Raw genomic sequence first — 21809 nt, 5'->3', positions numbered from 1 at the left:
GTATTTAGCCTAATTTCCTTTCCTCTAGTGTATCTCACGTCAAGACTGACAGTAAATAACCAAAATACTAGGGAGTAAGCCAAAATTAACCTCATTGACAGGTAACGGTTTGAAAACAGGTATTTTGGAAAACATTCACAAAGTACAACACTCATTTGGCACATACAGGATTTGATCTGTGCTAGATATGCTAAATTTTGATTTAAAAAATTACAAGACCTTCATCCAGATTAGAATATATGGGCTCTGCATAAGGACCGAAGTTATTTTTTCTCTTAAAATTTCACTGGCATTCTTTAGTACACTTCTCTCAGGGTCAAAGCAGTGTTGATCACTACCAAGTAATATCACTAATTATACACTGCTTCGGTTCTGTTTCTACAATCCCATTTTTAGTAGTTTATAAAACACCACTAAAATACTACAGCTTTTTGTCAGCACACTTCTAGTGAAGACTATTTGAGTTCTCTGGCAGAATGCATCCAAGATGAGGCCCCAGTATGTGGTACTATTCATGAATTCATCACAAAATACCCTACAGGAATATCTTTAGGAACTCAAGAATGAAGATTCTGCCTCTTTTGCACACTGCATTTTCTGTAACAGATTAGGACAGAGCAGCTTAAAACAACATTTACTAGCTCACAGTTCTGTGAGATCAGAAACTCAAGCAAACGTACCGTATCTGGGTCCTCCACTCAAGCAGGATTTCATGAAGCCAGGATCAAGGTGTTTGCCAGGCTGGGTGTTTTATCTGTAGGTGACTCGAATGCCAAGCTCACTGTGACCATTCCTACCTCCTTGGCTGTCAGCCCATGCCTCTCAGCTCAAGGCCTCCCATTCCGCCTCCATATGGCCCCTTTCACCCTAAAGCAGCAACAGTGTTTGAGCCAGCCTGAGAAAATCCTGTTTCCGAAGAGCTGACGATCTGATTATCCAGCCCTAAATAATCTCCCCTTTGCTATGCAACTGGATATAAGCTTGGGTCATATTCACGGGTTCCCCAACACTGAGAGAATGTTTCTATAACTGCCTACACTACTGTTAATTAGAAGAATCTCCAAACTCAAATATAGCCCAGCTTTTTCTGAGGGGCAGCACTGATGGAAGACTTTTTTTTCATTCCCACAATAGATTTTTTAGAAGCTTTCAGAACCTTGCTGATGATTTTGAAAATAACCATATCATATAATTATTTACCAGCGCACCCACTACTTTGAAAAGCTATGCAGTACCTTTGTTCAAGGAATCTTCAGTGGTTGACCATACAGCATTTTAGTATACATTTTAGCTGAAATAGTCCATTTGCATTATTTTTTTCAAAGCTTTTCAGTTATACGATCTTTTGACTACCATGTACAATGCATGCAGTGGAAAATGCATGAGATGACAGCAAAAAATTGAGAAATCCTACATCCTAAACTTTCTCAACTAAACAACAGTACACAGGATATATCCATGTATGTGCTTTAACCTCACTATCAAAATTCCCCAATTCTGACTTCTAAGATGTCTACCTTAGCACTCTGGGCACAGTCCTCTCCAACAGCACTTTCTGCAGTGAGGGATACCTGTGGTATCCAGTGTGAATGGCCACTGACCCCCTGTGTCATTGAGCACTTAAAATATAATTAATGTGACTGCAGAACTGAGTTTTACCAAGTAGCCACCAGGCATCTCATGGCTCAGCCCACCCAGCATGAAAGTCTGAACAGTGTGTGTGAATTACTGTCAGATCCCAAGCTATGCTATATGTATATTCTATTGTTTGACACTTTCCTCATTTGCAGTTTTGGTAAGAGTTCAATATCTTGACAGAGGTCAAGAATTTCACTTTTCAGTTCCAAGTACTCTTCATATCCAGTCTTGTGCCCTAACACTAATGTTGTCTAGTGTAGAGCTGGGCAAAGAGGAGACCACTGCCAGTGAAGTCTGAGCACCTGCGTCGGTAGAAGCAGGCAGAAGTATGAATTGGAGGCTCACCTCTAGAGCTTGAAGCTTGGGTGAAGAGAATACACCCCACAGATACACCCATGTTGAAACAACTAAACCACTGAGTACACCTGCACTGTGTGTGGCAAGGATAGGAGGGAAAGGGAGCTGAGAGACAAACAGGATAGGCTGACCAGTTGCTGACTGGACACCTGCCATGTGCCAGTCACATCCTAGGTCTAGAAACAGCCACTGGGAGGAGGGCAAAGGTGGATGGAAAAGATATGACTAAACAGGGGCTTCAGGAACAGGCTGCAGAGGGTGGGGGTGCAAATAAACCTGGGAGGGGAGAGAGCCATGAGGACGGCTGGCTAGGCAGGCTGCTTAAAGCAGCTGCAACAAATGGTATCAGGAGTCCCAGCATCTCTCCACTACATCTTCAGAGCATGACCTTTCTTCCTGAAACCAGAATTGGCCTCCGACACACCCAAGTAACTCCTAAACCCCAGCAATTTAGTATGCTAAGCTGGTGCCGACATGGTCTTATATACAGGAGATATTCTGCTTGCCAGTGAAGTTTGCCTGTAGTCACTGGGCCAAGGAAATCTGACAAGAAAATCCAAAGTTAAATGAAAGGCCTAAAATAAATGCCAGTTAAAAAACTTCAGCCAGATATTAACTGACATAAAAATCACTACAAGCATCAAAAGTAACCCAAGATCAGAATTATAGAATGGTGGCAATAATTGCACTTTACTAATGTTTTTCACTTCATAACATCACACTGAAAGTGACAGCGTGTGATTCTACTCAGCACACTGGGCAACCAGCTGACACAGAGCCCCCACAAAGCCCTCCACCAGGAGCTCCTCTGAGAACTCAGCAGGTCCGTCTCTGCCCACCTGTAACATCCCTGCAACTCTGGGTGGTCCAAGGAGAATGGGAACTCGGGTTCATCATTCATGATGTTTTCTTGTACTTTAGTAAAGATCACTGATTGCTGCGATTGAGAATATCCTTCATTTACAGTAGTAATACTAGGTATTACATGCTTAAGAGAAACAGAGGCTCTTTTTGGACATGGAATTTATACATAAAACAACAGAATAAATCATTTTGGGGAAACACAACTGTTACAATCAATACCTTTCACCAAAACACCAATATTACAATTTTGTTGTTGCTTTTTTTTTTTTTCTTAAACTAAGCCACTTGGGACCCTTGCAATAGCATTACCTAACACGATTCATCACAACTCACGTGTACAGGTATAAAAATGATCAATAAGAAAAGAGATAATGCACCTAAATTCACAGATTAAAAACAGACTAGAAAGGACAAAAGACACTGTCATCTTACATATCAAGAAATGTAACAAGTCTATGATAATTCAGTATGTTGAAAGTTATCACCCTGATTTTCTGTGACCATAAGCTATTATGGTTCAGATGGTCTGGATGTTGAGTATCCGCCAAAGGCCCAAATAGTAAGGATTTGGTCCTCAAAGTCCTATGTTTATGGTGCTACAGGGTAGGAACTTCGTCCAGTTACGGTGTTTCGAGAAGAGGCCTTTGGCAGGTGCTCAGAGTGGACGGGTTGTCAGGGTGAACCCCTGCGGTTACATTCTCACGGCTGTCTAAGAGGACTCACAGACACGCATGCTCCCTCTTTCCAGGGATGCCCTTGGCCAGTAACATCACCGCCCAACAGACTGAACCAGTGGGCTCTTCCCATCTTGGACTGTAAACCTGCCAAACTGTGAACCCAAATAAACAGATCTCCTTCACAAATAGCTTGTATCAAATTTCGGTATGATAAGGAGAAGCTAACATACATATCACACACAGTATAGTAAAATAACCCTCAAGAAGGATGTTGGTCTTTAAAATCTTGATTTGTAGGAATGACAAATGCCTTTGAGAATAGTTTGTTCAGAATCATTGCAATTATAAAAGTACTTCATTTAAGAAATCCATCTATAATCAATCTGAAATGGCAGTGCATTTGAAAAATGGCATTGATTTGTAATGTTTGCATTTCCAAAGAAAACATAGAAAGAACTTAAAAAAGCAAGGTAACTGGTTTTCAAAAAAAGTATCAGTCCAAAAATTTACTGCACAAAAATATGTACTTCTAAGGTGTTTCTAATAAATTAATTCCAGAACTTTTTATGTATATTTATATATTTATATATATAATCCCTGATAATCTATAAAAGAGGGCCTATAATATTAAAATAAATGAAATTCAAAAGTACCCCCTTCATAAAATGTATTTAACATTAGTTTTTTTCAAATTTAAGGAATGTAACAATATGTACAACTCTTATGTATTAGTATAATACCAAAATAGTACAAGTCATATTAACAGGCTGTCATAATTGTAAAATGTTTGAGATAGTTAAAATCAGAGGACAGCATGGTTTCAGTTGCGTACAATTATCCATGGGAGATTCACTTTCCAAGTGGAAATGACAATCATATCTACAGTAGATCTCACAAGAGGTAGTGTTCAAGTTTAAAAAAAAAAAGGTACATGCTTAACTGTCTTTAATAGATTCACAGGAAAAACTGTTTTGGTTTCATAGATGATCAATTTGTGACTTTTTTAATATGAATCTGAAATACAAAATAATGAAAGGCATAAGACAATCTTCAGTTCCAACATAGCCTTAGATACAAAATCGTAATGTCATTTACAAACGTGGAGCATGGCTGTTTCAGTGATTTAATATATTCTTACCTCATTAAGAATGGCCCAGACTGCAGAATTTTGAATAACTGAAAGTCGAAAAGCTGAAATGGGATTTAGACTAGGATCCACCATTCCTTCTGCAATACCATTCTCAAATTTTCCTTCAAAATAAAACATCAGTAATTACTGAACAGACTGACATAAATACAACCTAAAATTCACTGACTTCACGTGTGAGATGCATTTAGATAAAGCATGAGTGATCCCCCTTCCCACTTCCATTTTCCTCCAACGCCTACATTTTGGAATGAAGCAGTACATGCTTAAAAACATTAAAATCCTTTTTAACCTGGCAGAACTACACTTTTTCTCAGTGAGAATTAAAGGCAAATTTGCAGATTTTAAATGAATTTTGACTTAACCAATCCTTACCAAATTATAATATATACTCAAGACATTTGGCATTTTGAATCTTACATCAATAATAACCAATTTCAATGTGAATCAGACACACGCAGTGTTCGGCTGAGTAGGGACTCAGTCCACACATACCTTTTCATGGGCATTTCTAGAAGGACTTCAGAGGTAATAGCTCCTCTATAAACTTTTTCTACAAAGGAAAATCTTTGTGGGACTAGAGGATACAAGATAAACAATTACATATAGAAAGAAACAGTCAATTTCCCCAAATTTTTACGGATGGAAAGTTCATAAATAATAAATGAGTATTTGGTTCATAATATACTGAGAATAATTTAATTCCCTTCGTGGAGAAATATTTCACTTAACTTGGTTTCAAAGTTGGACTATTATAAAAAAGATTGTAAATGTTTATCTGTTTAAAAAAGCATTTTAAAAAGATACCAAAAATATATAAACAAACCTCATAACCCCACGGCGGAACAGACTGATCTATTCATCCGTGGAAATCTGAACAGGAGTGAAAGTGAGTGAGCCAGACACATCCACATGGATGAATCTCATGGCAAAAGTACAAGACATTATAAATACCGTATTTTCTCTGAAATGTGCAATTAATACAGAAACGCACAAAACAGTGTAAGGAATGACAGGGTCACTTTGGGGGACTGTCATCTCTATTCCATGTTCACACTCCAGTGGAAATGTGGTCCTGTGATCTCTCTACTTTTTACTTCCTGAGCATCATGGTTAGTGGCAAATTAAGCCCGTGAGTTGAAAGTACATCAAAACTATAACTGAAAATGCCGCTGCTGAGAGGGGTGTTGGGACAGGGAATGAGGGGAGAAGTCCGCCTGTCTTCTTGGAGCTGCCTGTGGAACGCATAAAATATGTTTTCTTTATAGTACTAAACAAGTGAAAAAGACACTGTAAACCAGAGAAAGAGTTATGTCAAATTAAATAATTAATAAAATAGGACTGTGTGCCAGGGCTATGACTCTGTAGTACAAGTACACATGAAAATGGCAATCACACCATTCAGGACAATAGTTAGTGTTGGTAGAGAATGAGAAGTTATTAGGGGATAACTGAATTGGCAAATTTTGACCTGTTCAGATACAGAGATATTCATGATGTTACTACCTTATCTTTTTATCTATAATATTAAAATATTTTTATATATTCACATTCCATATGCACCCATGTATTTTACGCAATGAAAAACAAGATACAGAGCAGTTATCATTTGTGTGTGACTTTGTTCTTTTTACAAGAATACCCTCATGTGAGTATGTGTGCATTAAATCACACTGAAAAAGCACAGTCATTTCAGGAAGTGTCTCTAGGAAACAGTGGGTGGGTGGGAGAGCAGAGGAGGGAGCGGGTTCAGTTTCCTCTGCTAGGAACCCACGGGAGGGGTGGAGTAGGGGGCTTAGTCTCCCCTCTAAGTTTGCATTCTGCTTCAAGTGCACATATGATCTTTTCAAACAACAAATTTAGCCTTCGTTCTTAACCCAGTGGTATAATGGGTAAGCGCTGAAAGATGGGGGGAGGGGTGGAGAGCGAATTCCCAGTGAGTGACTAGAATACGCTAATGGTGGCATTGGAAGACAGTTCAAGAGTCCCACGGAGTCTGGATTCCCTGACCAGGGGCTGTCTCCCTCATCCACTATTTGCCTGTAGAAGGCTCTTCTGAAACGGAACTCTGTCATAAGTCCATCCACAGCTGCCACCCCATACACCCCTAGCCTACTCCATACCTCATCTCCGGATGGCCAGCTGGCTGGCTTTGTTTCCAGCAGTGCCCTTGGGCCCTCAGGAGGGCAGTTTAGGCGTCTATTCAGGATCCATGCTTCTTGTTAAACTTCTAGCTGGATTTAAGTTTAGTTTGTAGTCTGCTATCACCTCCTACTGGTTTACAAAAAAACCTTGAACTTCACCCAAGCTCTGTCTCAACAAGTTAGTTGCTTTAGGGAGAGATATAAACCTCTCAGTTCTGGCCTGCCTCTCCCTGGCAAGTTAGATACATAGATAGACAGACAGACAGACAGACAGACAAAAATAAATAAATGAAATCTGTTGCACTCTTCTCAAAGTTGTCGGCAGGGACAGTAGTCCCTCCTGCTGCAGTGACACAGTACCCTATGGAGCAGAGTGCTTGGCTCTCTGATTCTGTTGGCTTGCCAGAAGCAGTGTACCAGAGGAAGTCAGCTGGGCAAGGGAGACTGGGACCAAGGCTTCTCCATCTGCTGTGGCTGAGGCCAGCTTCTGCCCTGTAACTGGCATTTGGGTCGAGGGAGGGGGCCTCAAATACATGAGATGCTCCTCCAGAACTCAGAGCGGGGGTGATAACAGATGCTGGGGCCCGCCTGTGGTGCTGAGGTAACACAGCTGGCAGGAGAGCAGGTCTCACCTCCCACAGAGAACAGAGCTTCTGTCCTGCTCAGCTGGGTGGCATGCCTAACTCAGTGGTCATGGCTGAAGTGTCACAAACTCTCCATGTGCTTAGCGACAGGTAACAAGTCTTCATGAATACATTTTCCTGCATTGTTTTATGCCCTCAGGACAATATTCAGAGATTTAAAATACTTAAAGTTTTTTCACAAGTCAGCCAAGAAGAGAGTCAACAAAAGGCCCCACACGCTCATCCTGTAACGCATACTTCCTTTCAAGGGAAAACTTTTTATATGCTGGAGAGATGCCATTATTTTTGATGGGTGTTTTTGTTACATGAAGTCCTAGGTTTGGCAACCCATAAGTTTTCTTCTAGAAGAAGGTGTCCTGGGTGGTCATTATCTTCAAATAACTGCAGGATAATAAATGTCTTACATATCAAACTTACTTTATGCATGTTTCTAGAGATAGGCAATATGAAATATGAAAACAACTAAATTCACCTATTGTGCAAAACACAGTAATTAGGATTAACATGCAAGTCTTTTAGTAACAGCTGAATGACATCAAATAACAATGTATAAGGTATTACATATTTACCAAACCTTTAGGTTTAAACTGCTCTTGTGGTAACTATAGGAATGTGTAGACCTACAACATCAGTTCACTAATTTTTTTGCCAAGTAAGAAAAGGATTAATGTTAAATGTAGCATCATTTGTTGAGTCAACCTCTAGCAAGAAGGGTCTGTGTTCACTGTAAAGACACATGAGGAAATGGCCTTTCTCAGGACTGCACACACACACGAGGCTGACAGGACACAGCCCCGCAGAAAGCACAGAGGACAGGCAAGGACAGCAGCTCGCTGCGCTGAGAAGGTGCTCAGTCCAAGCAGCAGCATCAAACCATCTCTTCCAGCAGGGAAAATGGCTGGAGACGGCCATAATGACAGGAATGACAGTACTTAGTGCAAAGAGTTCAGAGGAAGGTAGTCAGAAGTGAGGTGGGAAGTCAGTAAAATGTTCACCCAGGTCAGTGCTGTCATACATCCATTCTACAAAAGTAACTGTAGTCAGCAAAACAAAAGAAACGGGAGATTATCATCTCTTCCCTGAGGCTGAAATACAGGCAAGGGGTATTTAGCACATACACAGTTGAGGTGACTCGAAACTCTGAAATCTACAGATTTTATGCCCAAGGACAGTGAGAGACACAGGGTTGTTCAGAGAGACTCAAGAGGTTAGGCTGGAGTGACTAGATGTTCAGGGACAGCAAAAATCATGGTGTTCATATTGCATATTGCTGTTGATGTTATATTGGGACTCCTAATTGACTGGGATGATATTCTGCCAGCTCTAACTTCGGACCAGAAATGGTCTCCCCAAGAAACTGTTCAACCCATCTGGACAATAAGTAGCTGGACTCCATGCTTAATATATGTTTGCAAGGAAAGAATCTTGATTGAATTTGAACTGTAATGCTGCACCAAGGTGGAGGAATCCACCAGGGGGGAGGGGAGGGGTGGGAGGATTCCCAGAGCCTATGAAACTGTCACATAATGCAAAATAATTAATAAAAATATAAAAAAAAGAAATTGAAAAAAAAAATCATGGTGTTCAATACAGAAATGTATGGGGCCCGGTGCAATAGTGTAGTGGTTAAGATCCTCGCCTTGAACGTGCCAGGATCCCATGTGGGCGCCAGTTCTAATCCCGATGGCCCTGCTTCCCATCCAGCTCCCAGTCTGTGGCCTGGGAAAGCAGTCGAGGACGGCCCAAAGCCTTGGGACCCTGCACCTGTGTGGGAGACCCAGAAGAGGTTCCTGGCTTCAGATTGGCTGAGCTCCAACCGTTGCGGCTCACTTGGGAAGTGAACCATCAGATGGAAGATCTTCCTCTCTGTCTCTCCTCTCTGTATATCTGCCTTTCCAATAAAAATAAATAAATCTTAAAAAAAAAAATAAAGAAATGTATGTCTGGGGGGCCCGGCATTGTAGCCTAGTGGTTAAAGTCCTCGCCTTGCATGTGCCAGGATCCCATATGGGCACTGGTTCTAATCCCAGCTGCCCTGCTTCTCATCCAGCTCCCTGCTTGTGTCCTGGAAAAACAGGCCCAAAGCCTTGGGACCCTGCACGTGCGTGGGAGACCCAGAGGAAGTTCCTGGCTCCTGGCTTTGGATCAGCACAGCTCTGGCCGTTGTAGTCACTTGGGGAGTGAATCATTGGACAGAAGATCTCTCCTCCTTTCTGCATATCTGACTTTCCAATAAGAAAAAAAAAATCTTAAAAAAGAAAAGAAATGTATGCTTGTTAAATGCTCCAAGTAGGGGGCAGAGTAGCATCTGGAGTTGAATGCTCAGAAGGGAGGCAGGTGCAAGAAGCACAAAGACTGACAAATGGATGTTACTGAGACCATGGCAGGGCAGACAGACAGAGAAAGAGGAATCAGTAAATAAAGTACAGTTAAACCTTTGTTGGGTCAAGATAATTTTAAAAATTACTACAGCACAAGAACAAATAAAACTTGATGCACATTGATAACTGGAATCTTCAAGTTGTTTCACATCTGAAAATAACCTGAAACAACTTTAAGGTATAAATCCAATGAGGGACCTTTTCTGAAGTATACATTACCTATTCTGAAGTAGCCATCTTGTAATCGTTTGTCTTTGGTTTCTTTGCTTACTTCCAAACTATCACTCTAAAATAAAACAGAAGCAATCTTATAATTACTTCTACTTGAAACAAACCTAAGTGAATATATCTGATATTTGTGACAGCTATTTTTTACACGGCATTCCAGTCTTGAATCTGAAAAACAAACAACCCCCCCCCTTTTTTTGGATTAGGCTTCTGGCCTAGGGGTTAATAAGCCTGCATTTCCTGTTGGGGTACCTGGGTTTGACTCCCAGCTCTATCTCCTGCCTCCAGCTGCCTGCCAATGCAGTTGCTGGGAGGCAATGGTGATGGCTTAAGGGACTGGCTCCTGCCACTCACGAAGGAGGCCTAGACTGTGTTCTTGGCTCCTGGCTTTGGATCCACCAGACGTGTACATTTAGGGAGTGAATCAGAGTATGGGAGCTTACTCGCTCCTTTTCAAATTAAAACATTTTTTAAAAAGCTTTTCAAAAACTATTATTTGCCTCTGCATAATATATATACTAACATATAACATTTTGGTGATGGGGAAATGAAATATTAAATCAACTTAAAATATAAAACTACAGAAGAGCTTATATGTTCACTTGAAAAAAAAATCTAAGCATTTTGTAAGAGATCAATAAATTAATTTTGTGGCTCATAATCAAGAAACTTTAAAACATTATGTAATTTCGAGATCAGATTACAAACAGCAAGTAAATATTAGACCAGAGCAATAATTCATTTCTTTTCCTAGTAGAAATAATGTAAAAATGTGTATTTTTCAAGAAACATCTAAACAAAATGAAGGATTTTATGAAGGTGGCAAATGGGACAAAGTAACAGGTATTTCATATTTCAAAGACAAATAAACAATACCCACCACTAAATCTCGCAAATAGTGAGAGTTTTTTTTCACCTCATAAACAAGAACAGCCTTAAACCAAGTCTACTGGCAATCAGTGCCCAGGGAAATGTAAGGAGAAAGAAATCACCAGACCTTTAAAGGCAAAACTTCCACTGTTGTATTTAGCAGAATATCTCCAGGATGCTCTTGGTTGCCGCTGTGGAACAAATAACTGAAAACACAAACAAAAACAAAGACACCAGGTTTTACAGAGACCCAGGAAATATCCTAAGGTAAGCTTCTCTAAATACGACCCCAATTACATAAAGTTGACATACGAATATGTATGCTGAATAGCTGGAGGGAACTTGAAACATGACCAACACAGTCCCCAGTTATTCACTGAATTCTTGTATTAACAACAGGCAGATTTTCTGCTTAACTTAATAAAGTACTTCACAGTTTTCAATGCTTTAAAAAGACAAATCTCTTGCTGGGGAAAAATTAAAACCATAGCAGTTATATAATATTGCCATCTCTTGGATGAAGACAAGGACATAACTAATGATGAGCTCTGAGGCTTATTTAATCCAATCTAAATAATTCTTGAATGAGTTACCAAAAATAAGTTAATACCTTCCAAATATCTCAATAACTCCATTTGTGAACATCAGACAGACATTTAAAGAATGACTAGGTATGTTATGTACCATGATAAGTCTAAACATCTCTGGACGTGTGTAATATCCTTAGGTTTTAATGTATGTATGGGCAAGGGTGGAAACTATAAAAGACATGCGAAGGGTGATAACATCTAAACCTAACTTTACATTATGTTAAACACAAGTTTAGGATTAGGGGGCCAGAAAGAGCTATGTCTAAATTTTAGGTCTCTCACTTGCTAAATGTTCACCTGTAGCTTGTTACATTAGCTTTCGAGTCTGAGTCTCTTCTATCAGTGCAGATATATCCACCAATCTAACATAAGTGGTCCGAGGAATTTATGAAAACTGACAAAAAGCACCTTGCATATTAAAAAAAACAGTCATCCAAGTCACCCAGTTACCATGTGATGGTGATATAATATATGTAATATAGGTGTTAGTGGTCAAACAGCACATTGTGGTAAGGACCAGGATTTTCAAATGTTAAACACGACAGGGGAACCCTGATGAGAAACTCTTCCTGAATTATACCAGCACTGTCTGGTGAGAGATAACTTCCATTTCCTTTTCATTTCTATTTATTTGAAAGGCAGAGAGACAGAAAATAGAGACAGACAGACATACACAGAGCTTCCATGTCCCAAATGCCCACAACAGCCCGTGCAAAGCCAGGCCCAGGCCACAACCAAACTAGAAGTCAGGAACTCTGTCTGGGTCTCCCATGAGTGTGGCAGGAGCCCAAGTACTTGTGCCTCAACTGCTACTTCCCAGGCACATTAGCAGGAAGTTGGATTTGGAATGTGCCATAATCGCTTCTTGGCCTTTTGGCTAAGATCAAGTGAAATGTGCCATAGTCGGGACTTGAACCAGGCAATTCGACATGGGTGTCCCACGCAATGGCTTAACCTATTGCATGCTAAATGCTTGCCCTAAGAGATTATTTATTACAGATTTATTTATTTAATTTATTTGAAAGGCAAAGTTACAAAGAAAGACATACACATATTTAAAAATTCCCATCCACAAGTTCACCGCCCAAATGACTGCTACAGCAGTGGCTTGGCCAGGCAGAAGTCAGGAACTTGGGATTATATCTGGGTCTCCCACATGGAAGCATGGATCCAGGCACGTGAGCAGGGAGCTGGATTGCAAGCAGAGCAGTTGGGACCTGAACCAGTGCCCACATGGGATGTTGGCAATGTAGAAAATGGCTTTTTATGCTACAATGTCAGCAGCCCCCAGGTAATTGTTACAAAGGCACTCTTATCTTGGGATGCTGATTCATGTAACTATGGGCTACCCACTATCTCAGTTAAAGATGTTAAAGTACACAGCAAGGGAAGCCATTATTAAGAAAAGAACTTTATGGGTATAATCTGGAATTTAGATAAACTGATCCAGAGATGTTCACCTCTTCATTATTTATAGTAAAAACTTGATATCACCCCCAAAAACTTAACATTTGATGAAGTAAATGATGAGCTGCTATAGTCATTAAAATGTTTGTGAATGGCTGGTGTTGTGGTACAGTGGGTTAAGCCGTTAGGACGCCAACACATTTTTCAGAGTGCTGGTTCAATCCAGCTCCCTGTTAAACGCATGTGAGAAGGCAGAAGATGACCCAAGAACTTGGGCCAGCCACTCATGTGGGAGTCAGGACGGGGTTCTTGGCTGCTGGCTTCAGCCCGGCCCGGTGCTGGTTCTTGTGGCCATTTGGGGAGCGACATTGCTGGTAGATGGACAATCTCTTACTCTCTGCTGCTCTTTCAGATAAATAAATCTTTTTTTTTAAAAGTTTGAATCACTTATGATAGAATCTGATGAAAAACACCACATGTAAGATTACATGTAAGGAGTAAATTTTTATTTCATGCATTTTATAGGCAAAGGGACAGAGATGAGGAATTAGAGAGTGTTCCATCTGCTGGTTTGCTACACAAAATTTAAAACTCAACAGAGAATGGAGAGGACAGTTAAATAATTTCAAGACAGAACAACAGAAATTACATTTTCTGAAGCACAAAAAGAAAACAGACTTAGAAAACAATGAACAGAGCCTCGGGGGCCAGGTGGAGTAGAAGCAAGTATATTTGTGTCACTGGAGTCTCAGAAGCAAAACGCAGCTATGAAGTCAAAATTTTGAGTAATCGTACAACTATTAAGGAAACTGAATTTGTATAAGACACGCTACAAAATTATCTCCAGGATTAGATTCCGGACTAGTGTAGAGAATTCTACCAAACACTTAAAGGAAGAATTAACACCAATTCTATATAGTCTTTTCCAGAAACATAATTTTTTCCAGCAACTCACTTCATAAGGGCATCTAATGCCACATCAAATAGAGTCAGTCTAAAAACAGAAAAGTACAGATCAATAACCCTAGCAAAAATGGACACAAATGTCCTTAAAAATTAACAGGTAATTAAAAACATATTAAAAACAATTAAAAGCCATTACTAAGTGGAGTTTATTCCAGGAATACTTGGCTCAATCTTCAAAAAAATTTCATTAACATAATCTACCATACTAAAAAATAAAGAAAATCATAATTATACTAACTGGTGCAGAAAATGCAGGTCAAAATTCAAGATCCAGTTATGAAGGAAAAATTCTTAAGATAGTTCCGCAAGGTAAGTACACAAGAGTCAAATGTATTCCCATATATCAGTAATGAACACATATATGCTGATATTAAAAACATGATATTATAACTGCTAAAGAATTCATATGGTTAGGCGTAAATCTAAAAAGCATGCAGAGGACTCATGCTCAAAATTAGAGTTAAAGGTCTAAAGAAAAAAACATACTATGGTGACTCAATAAAATCAAGATGTCATTTCCCCCAGACTGACATACAGTTGCTGCTTTTAAGATTTATTTTTTTGAAAGGTAGAGTGATAAAGGCAGGACAGACATATTCCACCCACTGGTTCATCCTCTTACATGCCTGCAACAGCCAAGGCTAAAATACAGCAAAGCCTGGAGCCAGTAACTCCACCTGGGTACGATCCAGAGTACCTGGGAGGCCATCTGTTGTCTGCCTAGGGATATTTTGGGGAATGGAGGACTGAGAGTCAAACTCGCACTCTGAAACAGGATTCAGACACCCCAAACTGTGGTTTAACCCTCTATATATTCATAAGCCAGCCCCAAAATACAGATTTAGTGTATTTCTTTTCAAACTTTCAGCAAACTTTGCAGCAGAGTATTTCAAAATGTAAGTGGCAAGAAAAATAAACTGGAATTATTTACTAAATTTGAAAAAAAATTAAAGTAGCACGAGTAAGTCTACCCACTTTTAAGACCTTGTTTATAGACTTTGAAGACTATGTGGGACTGATGGAAAGACAGACACACAGCTCCATGGAAGCCACAAACAGGCCCATAACAATATGCAAAGCTGATATTTGACAAAGGTGCAAGGCCATTCAATAGGGTGGAAAGAAACAAAGCTCCAGGAGCAAGCAGGACACTCTGGAGAACACCACCACCAAAGGTAGAATCCCTGGTTTCAATCTCATCCTTGTACAAAAACACAAACCCTGAAAATGGACATCAGGCTAAAATACATATACAATACCACAACAAATTAAGAAAAAAAAGATGCAGGAAAAAAATCTTTGAACCTTAAAACTAGGCAAAGATCCCTTAGACTTCACCCCCATAACCTGATAACAACAGCCACAAGACAATTCTGATAAGCTGGATTTCACCAAAATTTAAATATTTATTTTGCAAAAGAACCTGTTAAGAGATTGAAACAATTTGAGCAAAATATCTACAAATTGGGCCCGGCACAGTGGCCTAGCGGCTAAAGTCCTTGCCTTGAATGCGCCAGGATCCCATATGGGCGCCGGTTCTAATCCCGGCAGCTCCACTTCCATCCAGCTCCCTGCTTATAGCCTGGGAAAGCAGTTGAGGACGGCCCAATGCATTGGGACCCTGCACCCGCGTGAGAGACCCGGAAGAGGTTCCTGGTTCCCGGCTTCGGATCGGCGCGCACCGGCCGTTGCGGCTCACTTGGGGAGTGAATCATCGGACGGAAGATCTTCCTCTCTGTCTCTCCTCCTCTCTGTATATCTGACTTTGTAATAAAAATAAATAAATCTTTTAAAATATATATCTACAAATTACACACCTGACAAAAAAACCCTAGTATCTAAAATATATAAGGAATGCTCAAAACAAAACAAAAAGCCACCAATTAGAAATAGAGCAAAAAACAAGACACTTCCCCAATGAAAACATACAGATGGCGAATGAGTACATGTGAAGATGTTCCCAGAGGATCTGTCACTAAGGAAACACAGATGAAATCCACAGTAGACTCTCACTTGTACACTTTATCTGGACAGCTAAGGTTTTTTAAATGTGGTAACACCCGATACTAGTGAGGATGGGAATATTCACGCCATAGAATATTACTCAGCAGTAAAGAGGGATGGACTAGAAACACACAAAACTATTCCAAACAATATTTCAAGTACAAAACCAGGAATGGGAAGCATTTTTCTGACAAGGGCCAGGCAGGTATTATCACATCATTGGCAGGTTACACAAAATGATCAGTTTAAATCAGCTTGTTACTTATTTACTGAATTTTGAGTTCCACCTGAAGTTGCCTCGGCAGGGCCAGACTTTCCCTACCAGTTCTACACAACTCTGTTAAATGATTAAAGGTTATACACTGAGTGAGTTCACTTTTGCCATATTCTTAAATAACAAAGATCAGAAATGGAGAACAAGTTAGGATTAGGAATGGGGCTCTATAGGACAGAAACAGGTATGGCTATAAAAAAGGTAACATGAGAGTTTTTTTTTTTTTTTATTGGAAAGTCAGATTTACAGAGAGAAGCAGAGACAGAAAGATCTTCCATCCACTGATTCACTCCCCAAGTAGCTGCAATGGCCAGAGCTGAGCCGATCCAAAGCCAGGAGCCAGGAGCCTCCTCTGGGTTCCTACATGGGCGCAGGCTCCCAAGGCTTTGGGCCATCCTCGACTGCTTTTCCAGGCCACAAGCAGGGAACTGGAAGGGAAGTGGAGCAGCTGACACACAAATTGGTGCCCATATGGGATCCTGGCAGTTGCAAGGTGAGAATTTAGGCACTAGGTTATTGCACCAGGGCCAAGAATTCTTAAGGTGAAGAAAATGTTCTGTATCTTGTCAAATTATGACTTCAATATTTTACTATGGTTTAAAAGACATGGCAAATGTAAGATGTCTGATAATCTGATACTTTTAATAGCTGCATGTGAATTTGTCTTTTCTCAACAATCAAAGCATTGTAGAATAAAAGATGAAGCTGTTGCCTTTGATAGTAGCATCCCATATGGGTGCCAGTCCCTGTTCTGTCTGTCCTACTCTGATCCGGCTCCCTGCCAATGGCCTGGGGAAAGCAACAGAAGACGGTCCAAGTGCTTGGGCCCCACACCCACGTGGAAGCCCATGACGAAGTTCCTGGCTCTAGCTTTGTCCTACCTAGTCCAGTCACTGCAGTCAACAGGGGGTGAAGCAGCGGATGCACGCTCTCCCTCTGTAGCTCTGACTTTCAGATAAACTAATAAGCCTTTCAGAAACAAGAGAAAGAAAACAGTAGCAAATAATTTTTTCAAAATACAGAGTGTTATACAGTATAAAAGTGTACACTAAATGACAGTAAGATACACATATATTCACTTATACGTAAGATATTATTCAGAAGTATTTCTATGTGTTTCTTCAGCGATATTCCCATTGCTTAAAGTGTTTTTATAATTTCAATCTCTCTTTGCAATCATTTTAGGATAATAAAAAACTCTGTAGCATCATGTTCAACTATCCATGTTTCTGACATTACAAAGAATTGCTCCAAATGAATTTGGATGCATTCTAAAACTCAAACTGGTTTTCATACAAAGACATATAACTTGCCTATTAGGAATGCTATATATAGTCTGATAATGAATAAAGCTTGGAAGAATTATGCAAACTCCTATCAATTCTCTCATGGTATAAAAATTATATAGTATTTGCAGAATCATTAACTAGGAACAATCTTAAGCTCAAATTTATAATTTTAATCAAATTACTGTGAACTGATCAATTAGTTCTCAGTTTCATAATTCATAGATAAGGATATGAAAACTAATCTGAAATTTTGAGAATTGCACATAAAATTATATTAAATAATTGTACTGAGTTTAAGTCCAGACATACCAATAAATTTACCAAATACATTAATGTTGACATTATATCTCAAAGCATTCATCTTACTACTGACTTGTATTAAATGTGATTTGTAACACAATATCTTGGGATGATTTCCTCACATTTTGTCATCATGAGTCACATTATGAGTCAGGGGTCTGGATTACATTTCAATAACCACCAACCTTTCTACATTGACTGGCTTATCAAATTTAAACAAGATGTAGTCTCCAGCTACTGGGGTTATAGCCCAGAAGAAATCCTCTCCCATGTAAGTTTTCTCGAGTGTATGTCCTTGGTAAACCTTCATGGAAGTTGATACCTCAGCAGGTGGGTTTACGTGGATTTTGAGAAGCAATGGTTTCATGTAGTCTTTATCCTAGCAGGAAAGATACACATGCCATTTAAAAACACATACAGCTCAGTATATTTAAGAAATTGTAATCTACAAGAAAACAGATCACCAACCGTGAGTTTCTGAATTTTTCCCGATAATGAGGAATGCAGACCAACATGTTGGAAAAGGGAAGGTCTGAAACGAATTCGCAAATTTGCTTTTTGTCTATCACAATGTTTCTAAATGTTAAAAAAAAAGAATTGTGTTATTTTTAAGCAATTATGAGAAATCATGCCCTCACCTGAAGCAAGAAGTCCTTCAGCAGTGGACTGAAAAGACTTCAAATCGTCATTCCAAACTGCACTTGTTTTGATGTCACCTTTTCTGGGATATTAACAGATTTGCTACCTCTTTGATAAACAACCATAATCCAGAAACTTAATTTCAGCTAAGGGAAGAGCATAGGTTTAATTTTAACCTTTCTCCAAAACATGTTAGTAATAATGATTAAATTGCTAATATTAAGATGCACAAAAGACTACAAGTTTGGTTCAAATATATAAATGATTAATTAAGTAATAGAACAGATAATTGGAATTTCCAAATAAAAGGCACTTTTTTGTGACATAAAAGCAATTTGAGATGTGAGACAAAAACTTGACTAGAAGCAGAGATAGTACAAATTTCTTGGATAAATCCATATCCACATAGCTAAGCGATCATTCTGCATTTCAACTTGGTAATGTCTTGCTGCCCCAATATTACATGGTAACCCATCTCATGTTTGGGTATATGGTACTTGGTGTCTGCCAGATAGTGAGAAATTATAACACTGGCAGACAGGCTTGGGTGGAGTGCTGCCTGAGTCTTGGCAAGTGCAACAGGCAACCTTCGCAGGTTGCTACTCTTCATGGTCAATGACTTATCTACTAAGTCTGGGGTCAAATACATTGAAAAGGCATTCTTTTTTTTTTATTATTCATTAATTACATTGTATTATGTGACACAGTTTCATAGGTACTGGGATTCTCCCCACCCCTCCCCAAACCCTCCCACCATGGTGGATTCGTCCACCTTGTTGCATAACCACAGTTCAAGTTCAGTTGAGAGTCCCTCATTGCAAGCATATACCAAACATAGAGTCCAGCATCTTACTGTCCAGTCAAGTTCAATGGCTTCTTAGGTATACCCTCTCTGGTTTGAAGACAGAGCCAGCAGAGTATCATCCCAATCAATTAAAAGCTCCAACATACCATTAGTAAAAATTTACATCATTATGGAACTAATTGACATAGTAATGAGTAGCCAATATGTTAAAAATAAATGCTAGTTCTTAACCACCTTCTATGACCACCTCATTGACATTTTACTTTTAGTTTATACACAACATATAACATACATAACATGTTATACATAAGGCATTCTTAAAACATACTTACTTTTGGAGATTTCCAAAAACTACTGGCTATTCAAATGCCTAACTCTTTTCAAGAGATTTGACTTTGTTAATATTGTCACTAGGTAACTAACAGTGAAGAAGTAAGGTGATACAGTGTATTTTGGTTTTGCCAATATGCAAGAGGGAAGCAGATGGAAAGCAAGGAAGTGAAGGAGAAAGGTGGCTCCAGTGAGCTGAATCGTGCATCTCAGTGATTTGATCTCATCAAGCCTAGCTAAAGGAACTTTTTGGGTACTTGTCTCAAATGTGGCTTAAGTTAAAAAGGGGATGTATGAACTGCATTTCAAATATTTGAAAGTATACAGCAATGTGAAGTCCATTGCTCCACAGGCAACAGAAGCAATCAGGCTTGATCAGCAAGGCAGGTTGACGAGCATTGGCAAGAATGTGTGATGAAGGGTTTCCCAGAACACTGTCAGACAATGCTCAGCTGGCCAGCAAAAATGTGGTCAGGAAGACGTGAGGGCCACAGGGAAGCATGGACCAAAGCAGAGTAAGGGAACAGGTAACAATATGCAGAGGGTTGAGACTCAAACTTATGAATGACTTAGGGGGTTTTCAGCTTTCTAATTTCTGTTACCAATTTTTTTCACAGGCTTACTTTATGACCTAAGCACATATTAGATAAAAACTATGTCAGATGAGTTAAATTCAAGTTTGGTACAGAAGTGTCGAGATAATAGTAACTTATCAGGACTCAATAACGAAAATTCCAACAAATTACAACCAAAATATCAGAGCTTAGATCTTAAAATGATTCAATTTGAATTTATATGTTTATCATTGAAAAATACTGTTATTTTGCAACATTCAATGGTTTCCTCTAAACATGTGTTGCTTGACTTTATTAACAAAGACAATGTAATTATAGCTTATTGGTACTGGCAAATGGTAGGTGGGGCATCAAAATACAGAATATAAAGTCATAATGTGGAATTAAATATGTGTGGGTTACAAGGAATAATTCAACCCTGCAGTGATATGTGCTTACAATGTTTATAATGCTATAATGTGTCAGAAATCTGACATTTTCAAGAACATGTATGTTCATATTTTTTATATTTACACCAAATAAATTAAAATTTGTATTTTTTTCAGATAAAAAAATCAGCTGGACAAGGAAAACCTGTAACTTACTTTTGATAATATGATACTTTCAGAAATAATTACCAGTTGAACAATCAAAGCATAAACTGTCACTTATTTATAGACCTGCCGCCATCATCCTAATGGTAAGCACACTGGACACAACACACTGGAAGGTATTTTGATTTGTCACTGTGTGGTTTAAATTGTACTTTTATTCCTTTAAGTATTCCCTTGAACAGTATTATTCCTTACTTCCAGATGTGTGGGAGTCTAATATTATCTCCCATAGTAACTGAAAAAAAGAGACTTGACATAGAATATTAAAAAATCTGAAATAAATAACCAACTCAATTCAGGACAGATCAACATCTCCAACCAGTAGTAACTAAATATCAGAGCCTGAAGGGACTATAAATAGCAGTTGAGAAAACGGCTACTGCCCTACCTGCAATAGGCTTTCCGGCTTTGAGACTTCCCATTGCTAGCTGAAAGTCCTAACACAGGCACTCTTATTAGTTCAGCAAAAGTGACCACCTGAAGAGTTAGGTGGAAACACCATTTCCTTTTGTCTATCCAGTTAATTTTTAGTTGGCAAAATCCAGCCCCTTAAAAGTCCCTTTCAAAGATGAAACATACTCGTAAAAAATAAAACAATTGTTTTATCCTCACAATTAGTTAACTTACGGCATCTTTTTCAGGGTTGCACACTTTCACCCAGAGAATATGATCCAAGAGCCAATCAATGGGTTTCTCTTTATAAAACATAAATATGAACTCTACTATCAGAGTGAGGTCTGGTGCTTGAAACATTTTACCTGAAAAGATATTCTCAGTCAATAGCTGTATAAAGAAAACAGACTTCTAAACAAATGCTACTCAAACAGTTGCTACACTGTACTGTTCAAGAGAATAACGACAGGGTGGGGGGAATTCTGTACATGTTCAGAGGCAGACATTTTTTTTCCTGAAAATGTCCAAAGCCCTGTGGCTTCAGTCCAGATTCGGAAAGCGTCGATACACAAGGCCTAAAGCCTGTGCTTTCATCTACATATAATTGAGTAATTGCCCTATTTCCATTTCCCAAAAACAAAGTAGCTTCAGCTAAAATATTCTCTTGATTTGTCATGTGGGTAAAGTAGAAGTG

The 21809-nt window shown here is 39.2% G+C and overlaps 1 protein-coding gene across 3 annotated transcripts in view; it reads right to left on the bottom strand.

Moving 5' to 3' along the window:
- Positions 1-4455: 4455 nt before the first annotated feature.
- The window catches only part of MGAT4A (alpha-1,3-mannosyl-glycoprotein 4-beta-N-acetylglucosaminyltransferase A), a 96847-nt gene continuing 79493 nt past the window's right edge, over positions 4456-21809 (bottom strand). For all 3 annotated transcript variants that reach the window (XM_058667541.1, XM_058667542.1, XM_058667540.1), the window contains 7 exons: positions 21350-21480; positions 18249-18356; positions 17966-18159; positions 11078-11156; positions 10072-10138; positions 4675-4787; positions 4456-4550 (listed from right to left, as the gene is read on the bottom strand). In XM_058667541.1, the coding sequence (XP_058523524.1) occupies positions 4524-4550; positions 4675-4787; positions 10072-10138; positions 11078-11156; positions 17966-18159; positions 18249-18356; positions 21350-21480 (719 nt within the window). In that variant the 3' untranslated portion in view covers positions 4456-4523. The remainder of the gene's footprint in view (positions 4551-4674; positions 4788-10071; positions 10139-11077; positions 11157-17965; positions 18160-18248; positions 18357-21349; positions 21481-21809) is intronic.

Source organism: Ochotona princeps, chromosome 8 (genome assembly GCF_030435755.1).
Source record: "Ochotona princeps isolate mOchPri1 chromosome 8, mOchPri1.hap1, whole genome shotgun sequence".
NCBI classification, from domain to species: domain Eukaryota; kingdom Metazoa; phylum Chordata; class Mammalia; order Lagomorpha; family Ochotonidae; genus Ochotona; species Ochotona princeps.
Note: the sequence above shows the minus strand (reverse complement) of the source record. Positions and strands in the feature narration are given on the sequence as shown.